At 37.7% G+C, this 16,856-nt stretch overlaps 1 protein-coding gene and 1 pseudogene across 1 annotated transcript; one reads left to right on the top strand and one right to left on the bottom strand.

The window, feature by feature from the left end:
* The first annotated feature begins 5,214 nt into the window (after positions 1-5,214).
* LOC133739124 (MYB-like transcription factor EOBI) lies at positions 5,215-6,556 on the top strand. Its single transcript, XM_062166848.1, has 3 exons — positions 5,215-5,449; positions 5,528-5,657; positions 5,745-6,556. The coding sequence occupies exons 1-3, from the start codon at positions 5,296-5,298 to the stop codon at positions 6,340-6,342; spliced, it is 882 nt and encodes a 293-aa protein (XP_062022832.1). The 5' UTR covers positions 5,215-5,295; the 3' UTR covers positions 6,343-6,556.
* Positions 6,557-9,124: 2,568 nt separating this feature from the next.
* On the bottom strand, positions 9,125-15,802 carry LOC133735159 (glutamine--tRNA ligase-like; annotated as a pseudogene).
* Positions 15,803-16,856: the final 1,054 nt, after the last annotated feature.

Genomic DNA, 16,856 nt, shown 5'->3' with positions numbered 1-16,856 from the left:
TTGGTACAGACATCTATGTGAAATGAGTAACACACACGGATATCTGTGTGAAATGTTAACACGGAAATCCGTGTGAAAAGAACCATTTGCTACAGAATTCCGTGTGAAAACTCTATCAGCTACAGAATTCCGTTACAATAAGTTTTTAATACAGAATTCTATGTGAAATGAGCAACACACAAATATCTGTGTGAAATGTAGACACAGATATCTGTGTGAAAAGAAAAATTAGCTACTAAATTCCGTGTGAAAAAATAGAATAGAGACAGAATTCTGTGTAAACAATAATTAACATGACTAGTTATATATTATCGAGATAAATACACACGAATATCAGTGGTAATTTATTGTTATTTTATGAGTTATTGATCTGATTGTGTCAACTTTAATTAAGTAAAACAGAACATAAAGCATAATAAGAAAATTAACGAAATTGGTTCCTAATTAATTAGCAGATTTTTTTTTATAAATGCTATCACTTTTACACACAGAAATTAGTGAGAGTTAGGGTAAAAGAATTTGACACAGAAATCCGTGTGAGATAGATACATATTTGACACAGAAATCCGTGTGAGATAGGAAGTTATTCACACGGATTGCATTTCATTACGGTAATTTATATTCATGGAAAGACAGTGGGGCCCACGTCTAATATTCACACGGACAAAATAATCCATGTGAGATAAGTACATATTTGACACAGAAATCCGTGTGAGATAGGTAAACATTTGCTACAGAAATCCGTGTGAAATAGAGTTGTTCACACGGACTGTGTTCCATTACGGTAATTTATATTTATGGAAAGATAGTAGGGCCCACGTAAGTATTTCACACGGACAACATAATCCGTGTGAGATGAGCATTACCCCCCCTCCAAACCGCACGGTAACACCAATCTGTGCGTGTACTGTGTGTAAAAGCTATCTCACACGGATTTCCGTGTGAAAAAGTCTTATTACCCACAGATTAAAATCCGTGGGTAATTGTTGTTTTGCTAGTAGTGTGATGAATTTTGAGACATTTTGTCTTGTATTTGTAGCTAGCCTCGCCTTTTATCTTCTTATCCTGAAGTGAGAGTTTGGGTTGTCCAGGGTACGTCTGGATATATTCTTATAAGTCCTTTTTCAGTTTCTTTTTGGATACCCACTTAAACCATATCCTATCTTTGGTCCCTGGAATTCATTTGATGTTGAGGGTGCCAATATGAGACAAAATGTCTGAAAATATATTCTATTGCTAATATGCTGGTTGGACAAAGTCAAGGCTGAGAATCTGTGACATGCGTCAAAAGTAAGGCTGTAATCTCTTAGTTATCTTCACATTAGTTAATTTTTAGATTACGTTATATGTGAACAGTTAAACTTCTAAAGATTCTAAGAACTATATTATGTCTTATAGAATTTTGATCAGAGCCTTGCCTCAGCGACTTGATCAATTAGTTCTCTTAATTGACAATGACTTATTAATGAAAGAAACCAGAGTTACACAATGTCAATACCTTGGTAGGAATATCCCCAAATATTTCATTCATAAATTGTTAGAGAGCTCCTTGCTTGGCACTATGAGGTTAGTTTAAACAAGAGCAATTATGCCCAAATACTATAATGAAAGCCCACATCCTATTGGTGCCTCCCCACTAGCTAGTCGTTGGTTTCCTCCCTTTATCAGCTATTAATGATGAGTGAAAAATGATAGGCATGACTCTAGGATAGTAGTTTTAAACCACACAATAGAAAATTTAGGGAGCATTAGCAGTTCTATTTTGGAGCTTTCTTGACCCTTGTTCTACTGAAACCACGTGCTGTTGCATGGTCTGCTATTCAGTTATACTGCAGGGTTGTGGAACATTGAAATTGAAGGTGATGCTCAGAATGTTACTGCCCATAGTTCTGTTGAAGTTAACTTGAGTGATGTGGGATTTTTTAGGATGATATTCAAGCTCTTCTTCCCCAGTTTTGTGTTTGCTCCTGCAATATCTTATGGCACGATCTTCGGTGTCATTGCCTATGGAGAATCTGCGTTGTTTGTATAACGAGTCTCCATGGCTCACGTCCAGTCCTCTAAATGATATAGTAGATGATTGTTAAATGAGGGGTTGCAACTGAATGATTTTATAACGAATGATTGAGTTGAAGCGCTCCGGCCTGAAAACCAACGGTTGCAGATGGTTCCCCGAGATTGCCTTATTGTGTTCTGGGCTTGTGAAACCAGGTTTTGAAAACTAGCTTACAGCATTGCATTTCTCCTCAGGTTTTAAACTTTGACTTTTCCCTGAGATTGCCGTTTTGTTTTCAGTCTGATTAAGCCCTAAGCTCAACTTTTGTTAACAGAAATCTTACTGAGAAAGGAGGACGCAACCTTGTGTTCAAGGGAACTGTACCATATGGCAAGGAAGTCGCAGCATAGGTCATGAAGTCATCGAAATAATCATACAAGGATTTTGTTCATGAAGCTGATATCGATCATCTCCTCGCTGAAGCACAAGCACATGATGTCTGTTCGCAAATATAATGTTTTAATCTTCGTCTATGATTTTTCGAGAGAGCTAGCTTTTAATGATTCTTTTATAAGACTATCTTCCTTGATCATGTTATACCTCTAAAAAATAAATTAAAGAAAAAAATAGTTTTTTTTTTTTTTTTTTTTTTTTTTTAAAAAGAACCTCACGAAATGATACAAGTTTCTTACAGTACTCATGCCTAAAAATGATCAATACATTAGTTTTTTTTACCTTAGACTTCAACGCTCATGATTTCCTTAGACTTCTATCCAATGGCTCTGATGCTATGTTACCAATCTCGTGCAAGGCACGTGATGAACAGTAGCAGCGCTGCACTCCATTCTTATTTTGTAGTTTTCTGGCTAATAATGCTAGTATATTGGGTCTCGATCCCGTTCCCCTGGTCAGTAGCTGACCAGGGATGATTTGGTCAATGACCGTTCGATTGAGATCGGACGGTTGACAGCTAAGTGATGAGATCTTACATGAGAGCTGTCAACCGTCCGATCTCAATCGGACGGTCATTGACCAAATCATCCTTGGTCAGTAGCTGACCAGGGGATCAGGACTGTATTTGGTCTAGTCAATCACGTTTCTTGTACAGAGAATCCTGATTGACAATGGAAGGAAAGGAAGTAATTTTCCTGAAGAAACCATTACAAATATTTCATTTTCATTCTCAATTTAGAACCAAGTGATCTCATCTCTATTCTCTTTCTTTAGGACCATATCCAACATGATTAAATTAGGGTGATGTTATTCGCACACTCATTTTCTCTATTCACACACTCTCTCTATTTATTTATTATTTTAATTTAATTTTTTTGCAGACACAGAGAACTTAAAGGGAGTTTCTATTCATACCTCCAAAATTGATATTTGGACCTCTCACTTTTTCCAAGTAATAGTTGATTTTGTCAACTCATGTCAAATTACCAATAAAGACACAAATAAGGAAAAAAAATATCTTTTTTTTTTTTTTTTTTTTTTTTAACCCCACCCCATTCCCACCCTTGATGGGGCTCGAACTCCTGACCTCTTATATATGAGACCAAAGCCTTACCACCCCACCAAACACACACACCCAAAAAAAAAAAAAATTCTTCTTATCTCTACGAACAATACCATGTTTGTACGAGATGATGAGCAAACATGGTATTGTTGCCGACGCCAACCAAGAGTCGACAATTCATTGAAAAAGTGTTAGCACCTCTATTACTCGTATATGGAGGATGAACTTCCAAAAAAAAAAAAAAAAAATTGCTGCAATTCTAAATCTTCAAAAACTGAAAGAGATCCAACTACTGATTTTTGAAAGTATGAATAGAATCTAAAAAAAAAAAAAGTCTTTTATTGATTTTATTGGACGATGGGCATTATAGGAAAATTAAAGAGGTGTAGATAGCAAATTGGTTATTTGTAAAAGTAAGTTGGATGTCTATTAATTAAGTAGGGAAGTCCAAATGCCAAATTTGGAGGTATGAATAGAAGCTCCCAACTTCAAAACTCTTTATGATTTTTTCTTTTCTTTCCCATCAAAAACTTCTCTAGTATAGTCATTCTATCTCTCTAACATGATGCTTTGAAGTTTAATTATGGCAGAACAAGCAACTTTAGATCCATCTTTGGAGAAAAATTTACATCTGATTTGCAATTGAGACATGGAAGAAAAATATGAATTTAGTGATCATTCGAGCCCCTTTGAATCTATCATTCCTGGCAAAAATCTAACTGAAATTATTTGGTGTATTTCAATCCATCGCTCTCCGCTAAAAAGATCAATTTCTCAGCGATTTGGTGGACTAGGAGCTTTAAATTTGTGCGTTCTGTTCATTTTAGTTTGATTTTGGTATGGCTTGCTTGTTAATCATGGTTTTGACTTGAGTTGATTGATAATTTTGAAATTATTGACGCTTTGATATCAATTTGACTTTAGCTATATCATCACTCGACAAAATGTTTTATGTCACTGGCAATGGTATCTTGAATCAACGTTTGCTTAATCGGATATGAGAGGTTTTGGATCTCCTTTAATTTAGGATATATGCTTAATTATATCTTTCTTCATTTTTGTATAGCAGTCATGTAACATACCTAAATCCTCAAACTCAGTTACATCGATTTTTCATCTCAGCCCTAAACTTTGCCACACTAATTGTAGAACTATTGACATATTGCACTTCATCCTGCCCAATATTTTTTTTTTCTCCTAATCAGCAATGACATTCACGAGAAAAATTGGTTTATTGTATAATGATGTTTAATTCATGATTGGCTTGCCAAATAAAATAAAAAAACATAATTACAAGAGAGGGTAGTTAGAGTAATTTGTAAAAAAAATTGTATTAAAGTAAAGGAAAAATAGAGGGATGTGTGAATAGAGAAAATATGTATGCGAATAGCACCATCCTTAAATTATAGAAGCAATTAAGAGTAATGTACTAAGTTCTAACGCATAATTATTTGCTATCTTTTTTCTTTTTCTGGACTGAATAGGGTTATTTTGCTGTGTCCTCAACTTTTCTAGCTTAGCCACCAAGCCAAATAGCCCCATACAACCTATACAGCCAAACCTCATCTCAGAAAAATTCCAATTTGGTGAGTTTAGAAAGGCAGAACCCTGTGAACATACTCCTTTTGGGTTTACTTTTCTAGATTTGAACTCCATTCTGCTCTATAAATCTTTGGCTTTTATTTCTCTTCCTCAAGACAAACAACTTTGTAGAACCTCTTTCTTTCTTTCTTTCTTTCTCTCTCCCTTCCTCATAAACACTATACACACTAAGGGAGCAGCCATGGCTCGTGTTGCAAACAGTGTGTGCACAAGTCCTAATGAAGAAGAGAATGAGCTGAGAAAAGGGCCATGGACGCTTGACGAAGACACCCTGCTCATAAATTACATTGCCAACCACGGCGAAGGCCATTGGAATGCCTTAGCAAAATGTGCAGGTAACAAGAACAGTTTTGAGTTGTCACAACTTTTTTATCAATGAACTCATTTCTCAAATTCTCATTCAACTTGGTCAGGATTGAAGAGGACAGGAAAAAGCTGCAGATTGAGGTGGCTTAATTATCTGAAACCCGACATCAAGCATGGGAACCTTACTCCACAAGAACAACTCTTGATCCTTGAACTCCATTTCAAGTGGGGTAACAGGTAAAGTTACTATTTTTAGTCAAAGTTATAGCATACATACTTAACTTAGTACTCTTTTGATTCTTGTACTCAATCTGGGAATTTTAGGTGGTCAAAAATAGCGCAACATTTGCCAGGAAGAACAGACAATGAGATTAAGACCTACTGGAGAACAAGGGTGCAGAAACAGGCGCGCCAACTTAATATTGAGTCTAATAGCAAGAGGTTTCTTGATGCGGTTCGATGTTTCTGGATGCCGACTTTGCATCAGAAGATGGAGCAAACTTCTTCACTTAGTTTAGACCCTTCTTCTTCTTCTTCTCTAAGTAATTCTCAAATCTCTGTAGCTCCTTCTCTGTCTCCTCAAACTTACTCAGTTTCTTCTTCTCCACCAAGCAAGGTGGTCTCACACGTATCTGATTATTCCCCAATTGGAAATTCAAGCCCAAGTCATAATAGTCTTTCCTCGGATTCTCTTATTTCACAGCTGCCTCAAATTCAAGAACAACCAGCAAGTTCATCCCATGCCTTTGAAGCTCTAAATGACAATTATTATGTGGACTATGACATGGAGGGTTTTAGCGTTGACCCTGTTTCAGAAATGGCCTCTTTTGACACTTCACAGTTTGATTGCCAGACGGCAGAAAGTGATTGGATACCAGACAATTATATGACTGACACTTTATGGAGCATGCAGGGGATGTGATAATTTGGGGAAAGATACAAGATCAGATGGGGCATCAAGGTTTAGAATTCATATTAGGAGTCTTAAGTGTGTATTGTAATCTAAGTGATCCTTCCATCTATCGGAACATTTAGTTATATAGCTGCATGCAGCAGAGGTTTTTAGCGGATGATATTCTGTGTTTCAAGTTGTATGCTTCAAGTTGGAATGTACTGTCTTTGGAAGAAGACTGTATCTTCCATGGCTGTTATCACTGGATTTTTCGATTCAAATAGTAGGTATATTTTTCTACAAGTAATGCAAATTACATGATGCTGTTTGGCTGTGCGATTTAGTTCAAATCTACAGTCAATTCAAGAAATGGATGGGGATCTAGGAAGAGTGATAACTCGAAAGGAACAACAGTGGAATCACATCTACGAAAATGCAATAACAACCAATATGAAACCCTCATAACTCCTTAAACTCACTGTAATTGATTATTTCCTGTTCCAGCTTATGCTATTGAAGAATTTGTACTCGATCATTTCAACTGTAGAGGGACACCATGTCATGTACAAGTTACAACCACTACAGATCAGTCAATCAACTCCCGAAAGTTTTGTGTTTTTGTATTTGTTATAAATATTCAAGCTCCTAAACTATGGTAAAGAGTCTGCAATTCTGCGTTATGTCAAAATTGTATAATCTAAGCAGCTATATCATAAAATAAAGGAAATACAATATAAAGACCATATCTTGTTCCTACACACAACCCCTCTTTCCCTTTCTTACTAGGAATCGAAGTTGCTCGGCTTCTATGAGGGGCGGATCTACATGGGCTCAAGCCTAGACAGTTTTTTGGGCAAAAAACTGCCAAGTATATATATATATATATATATATATATATATATATATCTATTTCAGCCCATACCCAAAGAAGAAAAAAAAGAAAAAAAGGGAGGTAAAGCCGCGTTCTCCCCGAGCCACAGCTTCGAGACGTCGACTGCTTCGAGTTCTCTCCTCTCTTCGCCTCCTCAGTCCTCGCCTATTTTTCACTAATCGGAAATGTCAGACTATCAGAGTATCAGACCCTCCGCGGCCGGCGGCTCCGCCTTTTCTTCTCCAATCTCCACCTCTCCCTTCCATTGCCCGATCTAATGCCCAACTGCCCAAGGTTTCTTTCACTCTCCTAGTCTCCTTTACGCCAATTTCGTATCTTGTTCGATTTTCTTAATGTGGGTTCACTGGGTATATTCCATTTCACTGGGTATCTTGTTCGATTTGCAGATTTGCAGAGATTCTTGGCTTCTTGCAGAGTTGCAGACTGGAGTGACCGAGTGATTGGCTAATTGCCTGGGTTTCTGGGAAGAGTTCTGGCCCTCCATGGCTCCATGAATTGTGAATTGTGAGTTGGGATTTTGATTTTTGGGTATAAGTTGATGATTGGGATTGTTGGATTTATTTAGGAATTAGGGGATATCGGTTTTGGCCTTTTGGAAAGAAGGAGGGTGATGAGCTAAGAAGGAATTCTGATGTCATGGAGATCCTTAGGAAGACAAAATTTCCAAAGGTTAATGGCTCTAGCGTGTTGAAAAACCCAGAAACAACCTTGGAGCATGACTCTAGAATCATAGTAATTCTTTAAAGCAGTCCATGTATTTTAAGCTGACAGACATTGTTGGCATGCAAGGATCATTAGATAGTGATCCTAAAAGATTCTTAGAAATTGGACTATATGGACAATCCTCTAACTAGGCTTACTGATCAAACAGTTCCATTTCTACAGAAGTATTCCCCATTGTTTTATTAATTTTGGATGATTTGGATGTCAAAATTTACCGTAGGCTGTAAGAGGCTATGAGACATTAGACATTATTTGTTGTGAAAGTCTGCTGCAAGTTAGTAATTAACTAATGGTAATGTATAATTAGTTATTGTTGTGTTATGTCTGAAATATACATATATAACTGCATGTATAATTAGCCTAGACAGATTTTGGATCCTGGATCCGCCACTGCTTCTATCACAAGTCACTGGCTGGATGAAGCATATATTGTTCTGTGAAAGATACTGCTCTGTAGCACGTAATAATATATGATATCAAAGGCAGTAGGATTCTCTATAGGTTTCTCCGGTGGGTATATGACTATGAGTATCTTATTCTTGGATGTTGGTCATTATCATGGTACAGATTTTGTGGATGAGTGAAAGATGATATCTTTGAAAAAGTAGTACCTGAACATGTGACCCAAATGGCGCTAAGTTTTCATGTGAGGCTAAGAGTGCATGATGAGAAAACAGAATATGGTCACTTTATCCTTTCAAACTTCAATCAAATCAAATCAAAATCAAATCAAATCAATCCTTCTTTCACTTTCACAAGCAAGCATGAAGAGACTCAACTCTCTTCACAGTCACAGGGAGGCTGATGGTGATAGGCTTTTACTTTTCTTGCTTGTGTGAAGACTACTAAATGATTTAGGATTCCTCCTTCTCTCTAACTCGTGCCCATATTTTCCGCAGCCACTTCCCACCCAACCTAAGATCTGGAGTTTAAGGGGAAAATCTAATGCTGTGAAAAGAAAACCTAACCTTTCTCTTTTCATGGACGCAAGTCCAACACAATGAAGTAAAAGGCACTTAAAATCAGTGACGGTAAAAACCAGGAAGAGCCACTATGATTTACCTTTCTAGCAGAAGACGTGTAGATGTGGAACCAAAGAGGGTCCAGAATTGAGCAAAGCCGAAATCCCTATCCACTGCACTCGTATACCAAATGACATGACAACAATGCACAAAACTGGAAGTATGGCAGAACAAATGGATGACAACAATGTAAACTGTATATATAACTTCGTTGTATAATTGGTTTGAAATATAGACAAAACAGATATGGTTGAAATAAGATCAACTGTCTAAACAAAATATTTAAAAAAGAGACATGTCAACTGTTGCTATAAGACTACTACCCACATTCCTCTCTATTCTGATGATTCCAAAGATGACCTACTTCCCACTCTTGTAGCTATCTCGCAGTGTGACCGTATTAAACACAAGCTTCTCAGGAGTCAAATAGCCTGGAATTAATTGCATATAGATACGAAGTCAGACAACATATCTAGCAATATCTCCAAAATTCCTGAAATGTGAGCAGAAGTTATATGGAATCTATCAACCCATTACTTCTATAGCTAGCAGTCTTTAAAAATTCAGAATCTTTTAGTTCATGTATACGGTATATCATCGATTTATTTCCAGTAAATGAAGGATTTAGTAAAAGAAAGTTTCCAAAAACAACCCGAGCAAAGTTAAAACACGGTGAAGAAGAACAAGCAGTTGTTTGAAAATAGGTGAAGAGTTTATAAAGCATCTTCCCAAACTGACAATAATCAATGGCATTAGCATTTTTTTTTTTGAGATACAAGTTTGGTATATAATTGGTAAAATGGTAGGATATAATCGATGTGACGCAAAATTTCACCTATGTACTCATGTCTCTGGATGCGAAGTGCCCCTATGTATCTCTATAAGACAACCAACAAGTCAATGCAGGACCATACCATACCAAGTCTTTCGAACTGAAACTTGTCACCGCTCACCAACACCAACACCTTTCCCAAGTGGGGGGACAGCAAATGCATTTGGTATTACCACTTTCAATTTTCCATTCAGATCAGAAAGCCAGTCATCAAGCTCAGCAGGATTCTGGCACAGCCACAATTTTTGTTAGGAAGGGGGGGTGTTTCGTGAAAAATAAATGATGTAACCTCTGAGTTGAATAGTCTGTCAAACAATTGGACTTCCACTTTGAGTGGATCGACCACAGGAGAAGGTTCAGTGACCCAATGCACCACCCCCTGTGGAAAACAAAATTTGAGTAAGAAGCAGCAATGGGTAATTTTGAAGCACATTTTCAATTCCAGCACAACAGATAGATTATAAACCTTTGGCTTTGTCTTCTTCTCCTGATCATACTCGACCTGTATCTCAAGGACAGTCTCATTATCCTCAGCTAAAACAACATCCTTTGCATCCACACACTTGATAGGACATGCGTGTCTGCGACCATGAAGATAAAGATTGTTACTGGGGTGCCTACATCTGCTGCTAAAGGGTGGAGGAAATAAAGAACCTGTAAGCCATATATACCTGAGCAGGGCAGATTCTCCAGGAGCAAGTCCGAAGTAGTATTTTGAGTCTTTAAGGCAAAAATTGGAGCACTCAATGTACAACACCTTGGAAAATGGAACTGATGTGTAGGCCAGAAAACATAAGCCAGTGACAATCAGAAGTACCACAAACTTGAGGCAACATTTGAACCAATACAGCAATTAAAATTGATAAAGGTGTTGACAAAAATAAAACCAAAGTGATACTAGCCAAAAAGCCAAAAAAAAAAAACAATGTGATCCTCTTTAGAACAGTGAAATCCAGCCAATAGTGTTTTACCTATAATTATATATCTAAATCATATGGACCAAAATACTGTTGGACTAATAAAAATTAAAGATATAGATGTTAACAGAAATTACAAATCTAGAATTCTGATCACCAAAGATGACCAAAGTTCATATATCAGCATTGTCCTGACTCCTCAACGCATACAATTGATCTGTGAAATCCAAGGTTACCTTGTAGAACTCCGCCTCAGAGTCGGGCCACTTTCTTGCTTCACAGTCCTTTATGAGGTCATCATTCCAGTTGGTAATGACGACCTTAAAACAGAAATGATTGGTCATTCAAAGAGAAGGAAATCATATCAAAGCAAAAGCAATGGCAACAAGATTCACACCTTTACAAGATCAAGCACAACCATTGTGCGAGGAGCTGTTTTATTCAGCTCTTCTCTGATGTGGTACTCGAGGCGACTCAGATGAATCATACTACAATCACTGCAGCAGAAGAGATCAAAAATTATAAATGGTTATGAGCACCGTAAATCTTATTGTCTTTAGAAGAGGCTCAATATAGTGATATACAGTATGCATACTCAAACATATTCAAACCTTCTGGTGATTCGAATTCCTCTAACAAACTTATTAATGGAAGTCGACGTCAAGCCCCTACGTCATAAACCAGCCAGTGTCATATGGCGTGGATCATTCCAACCATCAACCTAATTTTCAGTCACTAGTCGATTTAACTGCCACATAAATAGTAGTTGTTAAGTGTGGAGAAAAATCATACATGGTTTTAAATATTAAATTTGTGAACAACATAAGTACGTCCAATAGTTGATTCACCTTACGCTTCGACATAACGGTGTTACTGACATTCAGTCTTGAATATTCCCAAACATGTGGTTGATATAGGCCCAGAGAATGCAATAGCCAGTAGTATGAAGCACGATGTGTTCAAAATCTAAAGTGCACAGCTGCCATATTCATAAACAAGATGAATAAAGAAATCAACACTCTTTAGAAGTTACAAGAAACGCTGCTGAGTTGGGAAAAAAAAAAAAAAAAAAAACTCAGTTGCACAAAGGACTAGTGTTAGTATAAGAAATTTCAACTAGTGATATGTAAGTACAGCATTCCGGGTAATATTATAGACAAGAAACATGATGCTTCTAGGCTCGTTCTGGAAGACAAGTTGCTCTGATAAATTTAAGGATGACGAATTATTCCACTAAAATACATCCCAAAAGAATACCAATCGAAGGTGGAAAACATACCAAATGGGTAAATATTCTCAAGAGAATCCACAATGCAATGAGCATAATCGTAACTTTGATAGATACACCACTTGTCTCCAGCGTGCGGATGAGGAGAGTAAACTGGTAAAAAAAAAAAAAAAAAATCACTGCATTATTATGATCGAGGAAGCCATAAGCCTGCGTAACCAAAAAGAACATTTGAGGCAGAAACTTACCTTGATACGATATGCAATAAGGTCAAACATGTTAAAATTATCACTCTGCATATCTTGTTTCATTCTTAGAGTTGCTTTCCCTTCTTCAATCAGGCCTCGCCTCACATCCTCAAAAAGTTTCAGCGACTATTTAATTGGCCTGCCCCTCCAAGGGCTGTTCATTTTTTTTCTCCCTGTACTCCTTTATCTCATCCCCCATCTAAAACCAACAAGCAAAAGTAAGCGTCCTTCTCAAACCAATGTAGATTAATTAATACCACCAAAGTCATTATCAAAGTAGAAGTGATAACCAAATTGATACTATCCGTCTAGTTGGAGAGATTAGCCAGCTAGATATAAGAAATGATAGGGACCGATAATGGAACTACATTCTACAGGGGACTTGTCTATGTGAGTACTCAATACTAAGCATGGAAAGCAATTTCCAAAGTATTTGAAATACTATAAAACAAAACCTGATGATCAACGTAAGCGTGACCCCTTCGTATGAGCTCCACTGCTAATTCATACAGATCTTGGAAGTAATCACTAGTGTAAGTGATCTGCATAAAATTAGATGTTAGCCATCACAATGAAGTAAGGTAAAAGAAGAAAAACATCTGTCCACCAACTCGTTTACCTTGTAGGGCTCCCAACCCATCCAATTGACAATTTCCTGAATATGATCAATATATTCTTTCTTTTCAGCTTCGTGATTTGTGTCATCAAACCTACAAGCAAGAGAAACAAAAATTGAGATCACAACTGATAACAGCTTGTCAAATGATAAGTTTGCATGCATGGTTGTTCTTTTTCCTCTTCTTACTAGAAAATGATATATAATATATATTAAAAAGCTGGCAAAGTGACAAGGAATGACTCTCACCTCAGATAGCAGCCACCACCTCTCTCTTTTTCCAGGCCAAAGTCAATAAACATTGCCTGATGAACAGATATGGTTATAAGTTAGACCAAGGACCACAGAATTCAGCCTAGAAACCATTTATATCCTTACCTTGGCATGGCCTATATGTATATATCCATTCAGCTCAGGAGGAAAGCGAGTTAAAACTCTCCCCCCAGTCACACTCAAGTGTTTTTCAAGGAGTTCCTTTGAGTTGCAACATCTCAGAATGGAACCATCACTAAAGAAAACTGAAGTATGAACCTGAAAATTTACACTAGAATATATAGCAAAGTCTCTTAATCAAACGACCTCCAAGTATGATTTGGAAAGTCAATTAAACAATGGCTGGTTAGTGAGAAACCAAAGGCAACACTGATATGCAAAAATACAATCACTATTGTTGAAATTACATGTAGCATTTTTTTTTTTTTAGTTTTCTGTCCACCTAATAGCTTTCTGAAGTAATTGGAGTACATTGTAACAAAAGAACAACAAAAGAAAAAGTGATTGGTATTACCTTAAAGTTTTCCTCTGGTTGAGGGAATATCGCATATGGATTAAGAATTTCTTCAACTGGCTATTCAGGGTAGAAATAGCAATAGCAATTTCCTGCACAAGTGGAAGGAAGTGAGAGAAAAGAGAGGTGTTCAGTCATCTGTCAATAGCTTACAGGCAGAATGACAAAGCATTATAAAATGCTAACCTCTAGTTTGGCAGGCTTCTCTTTTATCTTTTAAGGAACCTTTTCATCATTTGCTGCAGTCCTTTCACCAAGTAATTCATGCAACTTTGTATCAATAGATGCGTGTAACAGGAATAGGTATATGGCAGTCAAACAATTACTTGTAAAAACGAATATGTATATATTCAACTATACATTCAAAAGAGTAAAATAAGATTGCCTTGACAACTTCTGGGTCAGCCCACGGATGTCTCTTCCTAAGATGTGCAAATAAGTCACCCGCTGGAGTCAAAAAAATAGACGCGAAGTTTAGTTTCCAACAGAGTGCTCATGCAGCATATAAAAAGAATGAAATTTTATTAAGAATTGGGGAGAGGTTGAAGGGATGAGATTGTAGGGATTGGAACAAATGTGTGTTCTCAAGAATGTTTCAACAATAACTTAATATTTCATCACATGAAAGCCTATTTACTTATTTAGTAATCAGTTAAAAAGACTAACCATTTGTTTTATAGCGCTGCTCCAAAATTGCAGACTTATTCTCTTCAAAAACCTCATTAACAGATATTGCTTGATTTCTTCTTCTGAAACTTCAACACCTGCCCGCAAATTTAATAAGGTTATAGATGTCTATAATTCTAGAAAGCACCTACAACCTTGCACTATACGCAAGGTATAAAATACTATCTAACAATCCTACAGTATAATAAATTCAAATTATGACTCTTGAATCCTACCAACACCACATGCTTGTTCAAATTCACTTGTTTTGAAGTTTTGCTGGCCCCGTATTTGCAAAAAATGACAAAGCCTCATCTAACTGAGCTGGGATTTTAATCTGAAAGATAAAAACTTTCATGAGCTTTTTAAAAAGCTAATGCAATAATGAATTCGACAAATCATAAACACAGTAAACGCTTAAAAAGCTATTGCAATACCGAAAGGTATGTTGACCAACCTTTGAAGACACAATGTAGTGTGCCAATACGGGGCGATGCACAAGGGCATTTGCTGGACACTTTATAGCAACCTGCCACAGATGGTATGGCACCACAAATTCTTAATGAAAAAAATCTCGAAAGGCAGCCAAAGTAGATTCCAACATTTGGCGGATTAACATGTTAAGCAGAAGAAGTAAGTTAAAACTGGTTACCGTGTATAGAAGATTGATTACCAATGCTTCGACTGCATCCATGAGTAACTGCAGCCTGACAATGAAAGCAAGCTAGAGTGATGAAATTGAGCTCATGGGGGGCATCGAAAATCAGAAGAAGAAGAGTCATCGAGTACCTCGTGAATGACGGCGGTGACGTTTTTGTTGGCGATTGTGTGTTTGGCCGTCCTCTCATCCAGTCCGTCGACCTTCAAGAAGAGCTCAAGGTTCTTCGATCTCCTTCTCGGAGGCCTTGGCCGGCATCTCTGGACGGAGTGCATGCATCGGTCTGTGAATAAGCTAGGCTAAATTGGCAACGGACAATGTGCAAAAGCCGACCTGAATTGGTTTCAACTATATAGAGGATAGTGAAGAGAACTCGATCATTATGATAACTTATTACCCAAGTCTCTCCATTAGCTTGAAATTGAAATTGGAAACGTTTCTCAATACGTACAGATGAAATGTGCATTTGCAAAATTAGTGTTGTAGGACTGAAAACAAACCCATGCCACAACTCTTAATTACCTCTCTCCTCACTATACAATACAGATGAAATGCTAGGAATCGTTCTCTTTTACAGCACAAAAACGCTAGAAATGGTCGTGTTCGAATGCAAAAGCATCGACATTGCCCCTGCTGCTGGCTCTCTATTATTACGGGCTGCCTCTCACGCGCCCGCGCGTTCTTATCGTCATCTCTCTTATTATGCGCTGGCGTCGTCCCTTTGGTGTCGTGGCGCCAAGCTTTTGGTTATGTGGGTGGCAGGGGGTTCGTGGCGTCGTTCTGTTGGCTCGAGGAAAGACATTGATCAAGCCTCTTATGGATGTGTTGGGGGTGCTAGGTTTCATTTGCTTTTCTTCTTTCGTTTTTAGGTCGTTTGGTTGGGTGGTCTGGGATTGTGTTCTTCGGCTCCGTGAGTTTTGTTGGTGACATATCTGTTATTGCTTCCACCAGTTTTTGGCTGTAACTGTAGAATCGCTGTAAATCTGTATATAATTAGGATTTTATTTAATTAGGATATCCTGTAATTATGGAAAGATTGTTTCCTATTAGAGTTAGACTACTCCTTTGTACTTATATATATACCCTCATTGTGGGATGAATAGAATTATCGAATTAACCCTGAATTGAAGTATTCTTTTCTACTTGGTATCAGAGCAGGTTCAATCCTTTGAACTTGCGCTGCATCCTTTGAATCCTGAACCCTGAATCCCGAAGAACACCACAAACCGCTGCGTACCACCACCGTTGAAATCAAACCATCCTGAATTTCAAACCACCATCACCCTACCTTTTTTTTCCAAAACATTCATATCCATCTTGAAACCCTTGAAAATCCAATCTTGCGAAAATCATGAATTCCTCAATGATGCAATCAAAGAAACAGGCTATGGGGCATTCGGTAACTACCGAATTTTCTGTTATGGCCCAACGCAAACAGGGTCCTCCTCCAGGCTTCTCAGGACCTTTTCCACACCGTCCTCTAGGTAAACCAAATCCATATGCAAACAAAAGGTGCATTATCTGTGGGGAGTTAGGTCATAGCAAGGAGCGGTGCTATGAAGTGATTGGTTACCCTGATTGGTGGGACTTCACCAAGAAACCGCGAAAGAATATGGGCAAGGCCGCTGTTGCTACTAAAGAGGAAGTTTACCTAGACAATGCCTCCGCTAATGTAGCGCAGTCAGGTATGAAGGGTAAGGTTACTTTTAATAGTACATGGATAATTGATACAGGTGCATCTGACCATATGACCAATGACCCAAGTCTTGTGAAAAACCTTAGACGTTCCCCTCAAGACGTTGTCTCTACTGCTGATGGTACTCCAACTCCGGTCACCGGAGAAGGTTCTATTGCTTTATCTGATACCTTAACCCTTGAATCTGTCTTAGTTGTTCCATCACTAGCTTATAATCTCCTGTCTGTTGGTCAAGTTATTTTAGCTCTTGCATGTATTG

This window comes from Rosa rugosa, chromosome 3 (assembly GCF_958449725.1).
Source record: "Rosa rugosa chromosome 3, drRosRugo1.1, whole genome shotgun sequence".
Classification (NCBI taxonomy): Eukaryota; Viridiplantae; Streptophyta; class Magnoliopsida; order Rosales; family Rosaceae; genus Rosa; species Rosa rugosa.
Note: the sequence above shows the minus strand (reverse complement) of the source record. Positions and strands in the feature narration are given on the sequence as shown.

Excerpts from the sequence above, each read along its gene's own strand:
- LOC133739124 (XM_062166848.1), top strand. The coding sequence starts at position 5,296 with ATGGCTCGTGTTGCAAACAGTGTGTGCACAAGTCCTAATGAAGAAGAG. Across the intron at positions 5,450-5,527 it reads TGCCTTAGCAAAATGTGCAG|GATTGAAGAGGACAGGAAAA; the intron begins GTAACAAGAACA and ends CAACTTGGTCAG. Across the intron at positions 5,658-5,744 it reads CATTTCAAGTGGGGTAACAG|GTGGTCAAAAATAGCGCAAC; the intron begins GTAAAGTTACTA and ends TGGGAATTTTAG.